General features: G+C 31.9%; 1 protein-coding gene across 5 annotated transcripts in view; it reads right to left on the reverse strand.

Moving 5' to 3' along the window:
- Positions 1-6,671, reverse strand: part of LOC106668161 — a 32,939-nt gene extending 26,268 nt beyond the window's left edge. For 2 of the 5 annotated variants that reach the window (XM_014397034.2, XM_014396779.2), the window contains exon 1: positions 6,208-6,670. In XM_014397034.2, the coding sequence (XP_014252520.1) occupies positions 6,208-6,277 (70 nt within the window). In that variant the 5' untranslated portion in view covers positions 6,278-6,670. Of the gene's footprint in view, positions 1-6,207 lie in introns of all 5 variants that reach the window. The other 3 variants (XM_014396871.2, XM_014396706.2, XM_014396948.2) reach the window with 2 other exon arrangements.
- Positions 6,672-8,955: the final 2,284 nt, after the last annotated feature.

An 8,955-nucleotide genomic window follows, 5' to 3' on the forward strand; every position in this document is an offset into this window, starting at 1 on the left:
TTCACTCAATAGTTAAACCGTGTAGTATAAAAATCTCATTATTGTCAAGGAAGAAAATTATCAGAATTTGTTTCTTCAAAAAGCCAACATTGCTTAAAATATATTTGCTTAAGCCTAATTCAATCCGGCCTAAACTCCTTTTACAAAAGTTTTTAAAGCTTCATAAGGCTCAGTGTTCTTGATTCCTCGGGGGGGGGGGGGATTTATTTCTAATTATTTTATCTACAAACTGTAGATATAACTGTTCCTGAACTACTTTTGACTCAGCGAACTTGACTATTAATATTAACTTAGTAGCTTTTAACGCTTGCCCAATCAGTTTTTCTCTTTCTCTCTCTCTCTCCACTCTAACAAGAATCAATAACAAAAGTGTTTGTCGCTTGTCGAGCATTAATAAAGCTGAATATGAAAGTACTGACTTGAAACTATTTTTATAATAGAAACAAATCAAAAGATTGGTAAAAGTTTTTTTGTTCATTATCGTCCAGTTAAAGAGTGAATTTTAAGCTGGGTCATTAAGCATTTATCAGCAGCCTGATCACCCCAATCGTCTTGATCCTTCTTCGAATTTGTTTTGGTTAGACGAGATGATATGACAGCAGAATGGCAAAATGCATCAAGGCCAAAAAATACAGCAAGACTAAGCAGACTTGATAAGGGACAAACTGCTGATGATGATAAATATCTGTTTTATCTGAAGTGTAAGAAAAATGCGCGTTTTTGTAAATACAACCAGACAAATCTGCCAGCTCTTTTAGTCAACCTTTAAGGTTTAATTGACAAGAAAATAAGCTTTAAATTGACAAAGTGAATGTGATTTATCCAAAATCATTACTATTAGAATGTATTTTGAGATAATGTTTAATCGAATCTAATAAAAAATAAAAGTTTTGGAAAAATTAAGCTTTCAAATAGGTAACAAAGCAACAAGCAATTAGATTTTCAAACCACAACCTTCATTGAACATTAAACATGTACATTAAATTTCTGTAATGACAAATTTTAAAATTCATGTTTTTCTGTTGTTTTTTTCCTGGGAAAACACTGCTATATTCAAAAAGAAAAAAAAGGTGGTGAATAACCAAAACAATTCAAAAGTATAATTTGACCAAAATACAGATGATTTGTTGTACCAATCATCTTGTGATGACTTTTCTCAATGTTTTATTATACCAGGATGATCGGAGGCGCTTGGGATTCCACTCCAACTCTTAACACAGTATTTCACAAAATCAAAAAGTCACCATTCTAAATTCAAGCTGAAATTTCTCATTAATGAAAATTAATAGTCAACAGAGCTTGGTAATGCTAAATTTACTTCATAGTTGAACTGATGGGGTTTTACATAAGTAATTAAAGAGAGAATCCGGATAAAAGTTTACATGTTTAATAATTGAAACATGTTATCTTTTTTTTAGGAGGCAATAATCATAACTTTGCCTGAGCCACAAGGTTTATTTTTGAAAATCTATAGTGAGCGAGCCCTCTTATAATAAATATTGTATTATTTGTCAGTTGTTAACAATGTAAAATAATTTTTAAAAACTATTTCAGTCCTCCAAGACGTACATTGATCTCTAATGACCTGTTCTTATTCTCAAGTGATGGTCAGATCAAAATCAGCCAGAATAAAAAAATGAAAAGTATATTTTGGTTAGATGAGTCAGATGAACAACTTAGATAAACAGTAAAAAGATTCAGACAAATAACTGGAGAACTACATCACCCAATTTAATTTAATTAATTAATTATTAAATCCATTATATTTTGTGGTCCGATTGACCAAATAACTTCTTTCAATTAATTAATCTTTAAGTGAGGTATTGGTTGAGATAAAAAAGTCAGCGTCATGAGCGGGATTCGAACCCATGACCTTCGGCTAAATGCGCCACTGCTCATCCACTTGACCTGTCGTGACGTTGATACACTCGGATTAATTATTTATGATTTATTCAATTATTTAATATTAAAAAAACATTATTATTAATTAATTATAATTTAATTTTAAGTTGATCAAAGAAGTTCACAGTATACAGTTATAGCTACTATTGAAGAAAAGAAGTTCATAATAATTTATAAAAAGTAATGAAGATTCTGCTGACAAATGACACTATCGCAATCAGCACTGATTGGCTCATATGACAATAAATACTGTATCATTTATCTGTTGTTAACAATGTGAAATAATAATAAAAAATACTAATATCAAAATCAGACAGAATGAATAAAACAAAAATGGCAAAGTACGTTTTCTGGATAGTTCATGATCAAATTGCTTACACTGTTTTTTTTTCAATAATCCTTTAAATTGAATAATTTTGACAAGTTCCAAGTTGGCTGAAGGTTTTGAAAATAAGAACCGGTGTGAAAAAAATTCCATTAATATGAATCCATTATATTTCGTGGTGATTGACCAAATAACTTCTCTCAATTAATTAATATTTATGTAAGGTATTGGTTGAAATGAAAAAGTTACAATGAATTATGAGTTAAATATTAAAGTTTAACCGTTAAAAGATAAATCTTTCTTATGGATTAGACTATTTTTCAATAGCCAGCAAATTATTCCGGTTCACAAGATGTAATTTATTTTATTTATTTATTAATATATACGGGCAAGAAGGCAAGAAGTATTTACAAAGATACAACAGACATAGCAAATCTAAAGTTATAAAAATGCCAAGACAAATGATACACTTATAAAAATATTACAAACATATATATACCTACATTTAACATAAATAACAAATATATTCTTTTAAAAAGCATATACCTATTTAAGAAGAGAGAGAGAAAAAAATTATTTAAAACTGTATAATAAAAAAAAATTTCTTTATTGCATGTTTATTTCACCAGTACAATGTTTACTACAAACACTTTTTTTTTTTTTTTTTTTTTGAAGTTTTCTATTTTAATTTTCCTGTTGAGCAGGACCGTCCGTGGGTACGGTCCCCCGGCGAAAAACCCCGCCCCTTACAAACACTTAAAATTCTAGAAATGCCAGAGTGAAATAAATAATTTTATTTTTGAGGTTGGACTGAGAAAGGAAGGAGCAAGGAAAGAGTAAAAACACTCTATGGTCAATATAGTTTGTTAAAGCAAAATCAGCTTGACATGATGAGAGATTAGAAAGTATTTGAGATAATTCTTTGATCAAATCAAACAAAAGATAAAATTTTGGGAATTTTAGAATTCAAATAGACAATAAAAGTCATGACTAATTCAAAACCTATAGTGAACAGATAATATTGTATTATTTGCCTGGTTTTAATATTGTGAATATTATTGACATAGTGACAAATGCCACTATCGCAATTATGCTTGCATGTCAAGCACAATTCTCTAAAAAACCCAAACATTTGACAGTTTTGTGCTAAATTTGTAGGATTATCGTCAAAATAAATTAATATAAAAAATTTGAAGCAAAAATGAAGATTGAAAAGTTCCAAAATGTGGCTGATCAATACTGAATGGCCTACACTTCTTGACCAGCTACAAATTGGCTGAATCGTTTGAAAATAAGAATAATGGGTTAAATGATGACTGATTAATACGAATTTTGCAATATTCTTTAATGAATACTAACAAAAGACAAAATTTTGGAAAATTTAAGCTTTCAAACAGACAACCATTAAACAATTAAATCAGCTTTCAAAAACACAATTGATTCCAAATTTGTAATGAACAGAAGACTCTAGATCACATAAGAAATATTATTAATTTGATGTTTAAATAGTGTAAAAAATACTATTTTCGTTTGAAGTCTTGCCACCTATTCTCAACTGATGATCAGACCAAAAAGGCAGAATAAACACACACAAAAATGAAAGTTTTGGTGAGTTGAGCCAGATGAACAACCACAAAACAGAAAGCCAAATACTAAAAATATTTTTGTAAAAATTATAGTGAGAATAGGTTGACGATTATTGTCACAATTTTGTTTTTATAAATCCTATAAATTGAACAACCGCAATCATGGTTTTATATCAGAAATATTTATTTAACATTATCGAACAAACCGAAAAATATATATTATTCGTCAAGATTCACAAGATTTAACTTGTCATGAACAAACAGCTCAGGCGGACCAGATAATTAATGATCACACTGATCATTAATCAACAGCCTACACTTCACAGAACACAACGATTATTGTCACAATTTTGTTTTTATAAATCCTATAAATTTAACCATTTTGCTCATTTTGACTAGGTCCGAGTTGGGCCAATATTTTGAAAATGAGAACAATGGGTTGAACATTAATTACAGCTTTCATAAGGACCAAGTTGGAGTTAAATATTGTTGTATAAAAGTTAATAAAGACAAATCTTTTTTTATGGATTAGACTAGTTTTCAACAGGCATTGGTTCCTCCTGTTCCCAAGACGTTAGAATACATTTAGAGAAAAAAAAAAAAAGATTAAAAAATTTGATTTGATTTAATTTGACTTTGAGATAGTCTTTATCCGAATCTAACAAAAGATAAAGTTTTGGAAAATTTAATCTTTCAAACACACAACAATGCCGTGACTAATTCAAAATCTATAAAGAACAGAAGGTCCCTCTAGATCAGATAATAAATATTGTGTTATTTGTGTATTTTAACAACATTAAATAATTTTTTTTTTTAATTTGATATCTTGGTACCTATTCTAAAGTTTCAGATAGAATATAAAAAAATTGGAAAAGTGTGTTTTGGTTAGTTGAGTCTGAAGGGCAACCACAAAATATGACCAAATGCTGTAAAGATTTAAAAAAAATAATAATAATGAAACTATTGAAAACATGCTTGCATACAAGAAATTCTTTCTAATCTGAAAAACTCAAAAATTTATCTATTTTGTGATGAGTTTGTATGAGCGTTGTATTGGAGGTGAAAATGTCAAAAACCTCAGGGGAAAATGAAGATTGAAGTTTCAAGATGTGACTTGAACAAACAGCTCAGAAAGGTCATTAATGATCGCACTGATCATTAATCAACAGTTTGTACTTCACAAACCACCATTATTGTCAACATTTTTTTATTTACATATAGAAATACAATAAATTAGTGCATTTTGATAAACTTGACGAATCTTCCATTATGATCAAGTCTGAGTTGAATATATAAGTTCAATATTTAATAAAGATAAAAACCTTTTTAGGGTTTACTGTTCAAAAGACAGAAAATTCCTCCAGTTCACAAGATGTGATAATATATTTACAGTCAACCTAGTTTTTTAAAGGAAAATTAACACAACTTCATGACTGCTTGGGAAGTTTTTTTGAGATATTCTATAGATTCGAATCTAACGAAAGATCAAGATTCAAGATGACTTGAACAAACAGCTCAGAAAGGCCATTAATGATCACACTGATCATTAATCAACAGCTTGTACTTCACATACCACAATTATTGTCAAAAAAAAATTTTAGTTGATAATAAATATTGATAATAAATTTGTGCACTTGATGAATCTTCCATTGTGATCAATTCTGAATTATATATTTAAGTTCAAAAGACAGTGAATCCCTCCAGTAAGAAGTAATAACACCTTTCAGTTACTTTAAAATGCGTGACGGCCTGAATTTTTAATAAAAAAAAGTCCTGCAAGTCGAAAGTCCCCGTTGTTTTTCGTTTGTACGGTTTGCCATTATATTACGTTCCTGATTTTTTTGTTATGAACCATGTACAATGTTATATAATAATTGTGCAAGATTTAATTTTAAAATCTGGGCTTGCATGATTGTCTTTTTTTTCTATTTAGAAATGTCGAAAGGTTTAGTGAAATGAATGCAGGAAATTTTCTTTTGTTGACATCAGGAGAAATCGAGTGTCGTCCAGCAAGTAAACCGTGACGGGCCGATTTCTACTAATCAGCCGCTACGGACAAGTCGTCTACGCACCTAATTCCTACGGGCTAAGTCGAGGCATAATTTTATGTTAAATGATGAAAAAATGAAGAATAGGAAAAACACGAGATAGGTTCGTTTTAGAAAAGCAAAGCCGAAAGACTGATTAACCCAGTTTGACATCGGTTTATAAATAACGTGATCTCCCGCTATTAGTCGAAGAGAAAAAAAGTAAATAGGTCGAGAGGTGACAAAACGGGCAACAAAAGGCGACAAAACGCCCTTGCGTTACGACATAAGTCTGACTCATTGCAGTTTTATCTCCGCAGATTTCCGCATTCAACTCACCGCTTATAAAACTTTTTTTTTAACTTACCTTGCGTGCGGATCGGGTAGCCGAGGGCGAATGGAATAAATCCGATGGCCAGGATCTTTCTCAAAACCATAATTTCTAGGATGCTGTATGATCGGCCGATTGTAAAACCATCATCGGACGGAAAAATCCTCAGTTGAGAAACGGTATAACGGTCGCACTCGCGATTTCAGCCCGACACGGGAGAAAAAAAACGGCTGAAAAATCACAATTCCTTTGATTTTTCTCTTGGGCTGTTTTGTTTTTCTTCACTCTTGGATCGCATAATTATGCTTGCGAGGGTCTACGCGCCCTGGGCGGCTGGACGAACTGTCTCGAGGCCCGGGCTAGCAGGCCAGCATTTCGTAAGATTCGCACTGTACGCGAAACGGTATACAGCACGATGAGTCGCGACACCCAGTAAATAAAATACTGACTTCTGACTGAGACTGACGGAACGGGAACGAGTTTGGTAGGAGGAGAGCCGTCAGTCGTGGGACTGTCATTCCATGGCCAACCTCACGGAGCGCTCGCGCTAGACCGCCCAAAACTTACCATTTTCAACTTACCATGCAAACTACTGCATAAAATTCATAAATTATGAGTTTTAACAAGCATGGAAAAGTTTACCGTGTGCCTATTTTTAAACACCTAACGCCTTAGAATCTATCTACAACCTGACATTTAACATCTATTGTACGTCAATAATTAATAAGTATGTTGAAGTTGTGAGGAGCAGTCAAGAATGAGATAGTTTAGAAAAATACCTTTTTCATTTTTTTGCCAACGTTTCGACCTTTATTCGGGTCATCTTCAGGGCATAAAGTGCTATTCTTGTGGTGTCATATTGGTTTTGTGTGAAAGTTCATTGTACAACGATTTCACACAAGACCAATATGATACCACAAAAATAGAACCACACTTTATGCCCTGAAGATGACCTGAATAAAGGTCGAAACATTCGCAAAAAAAGAAAAAGGTGTTTTTCTAAACTAACTCATTCTTGACTTCTCCTCACGACTTCAACAAATTATGAAACAGGTCACTAATAAACACATATAATTAATAAGACGAATCAAATTTTAGGTTTCTTACACAGAACTACAAAAATCTTAAGATCCATTTACAATTTATGCATCTTCAGTGGTGTGTCTCAACCAAAATTTATAAAGGTGCATTTACACATGAAAGTTTTTTACTCTCGAAACTACAACTTGCAAGAGTAAAGGCCTCTGAGAGTTTTCGCTGAAAGTAGAGGGAGATCTCTCCAAGAGGTGCAATGTTGCATCTCCCTCGCCAGGTAAACATTTTCCCCTCGCACTTGTAGAGTACTCTCAATCATTTCAAAAAAATTTGAATGTGCTGAGAGTAAAATGCCAAATCCAATAAAAAATGGACTCACAAGGAGGCTTGCTAGCTCATTGAAGCATATGAATTGAATCCAATCCTTTTGGAACATCATCTTCCAGCTGTAATTCTCAAGTAAGTGTATGGCTTGTAACATATTTATTTTGTCTTGTGGTACATGGCTTAATCCTGATCCTCCTTTTATTAATTTTCTTCCTTTTATTTAAAATTATGCAGGGTGGGCGATCAAGACCCGAGGGGTTAAATGCCTGGGTAGACTCGTACCCCATCCCTAAAAGGTCCGGGACTTGGTCGGCTCACGTGTCCTGCATAGATCTCTTGGACTTGTTCACAAACCCCAAGATTTTGGACCATTTTATCTCGGGGAGTGATGTCCACTCCTTCAAAGATTTCAAATCTATACCTAGCATACCTATCACACTCTGCGAGGTAGTGCCTTGCCATTTCTTCTTTTATTTTGCAAAAACGGAAAAATTTGTACAATAATTAACGCACTATGATTTTATATCGCTTGAGAGTTTTTGCGAGAAAATCAATAGAGTAGCTTGTGAGAAACTCTTGACATCAGTACCGGCAAAATTTGACTCTCAAATGGATCTATGTCTGAGTTCATCGAGTACCTTTAGTAAAAAACCAAACATGGCAAGAAGCATAATGCATTTAACAAGCCAAAACTGTGAGAATAGAGCAGACTTGAACTACTTTGTAATACTTTTTTTTCTAAATAGACTCTTTCTTCCCTAATCAATATTTAATTAAAAGTTGGTTTTTTAAGTGGTCAGAGATCACCCAAAAATAACCTTTTCTTCCTCAATTTTTCTATTTTCCAATAATCACACGTATGGAATGGACTATGTATTGGGAATACATTGACAAAATGTTTCCTTTGGTTTGTAGGAACATAAATGGAAACTTTATTCATAAAATAAACCACAAAAATATTTTCACTGCACAACAATCAATACAAAATATTCTCATGTAAATACCTATCACAGAGTACACAATAAAAATACATTACACTTTCTGTTTCACAATCTTTTCTATAATATATAAATATTTTAAATTAATTATAACTTTATCATTTTTAAAATTAAAATTATAATTTTTAAGTATTAAATTTAACAATTATGTATATTTTTTTATAAGAATTACTAATAATAATGAAAACCTTCTATCTTGACCACAACACATGGTGGACCAAAATGTTCAACTTTGTAAATGAATAAAAAAATAAATAAATAAATAAAATAAACTTTCAATTTATGTAAAGATGGTTGAGAAGAAAAATTAGTGTCATGAGCAGGACTGGACCCCACGAGCTTCGGAAAATGCGTAATAGGAAGATCCTCCGCTCAGGACACTAATTTTTCTCCTCTGTCTTTGAATAAAAATTGGAAATAATAA

This window comes from Cimex lectularius, unplaced genomic scaffold (genome assembly GCF_000648675.2).
Source record: "Cimex lectularius strain Harlan isolate CLEC.00 unplaced genomic scaffold, Clec_2.1 scaffold279, whole genome shotgun sequence".
Classification (NCBI taxonomy): Eukaryota; Metazoa; Arthropoda; class Insecta; order Hemiptera; family Cimicidae; genus Cimex; species Cimex lectularius.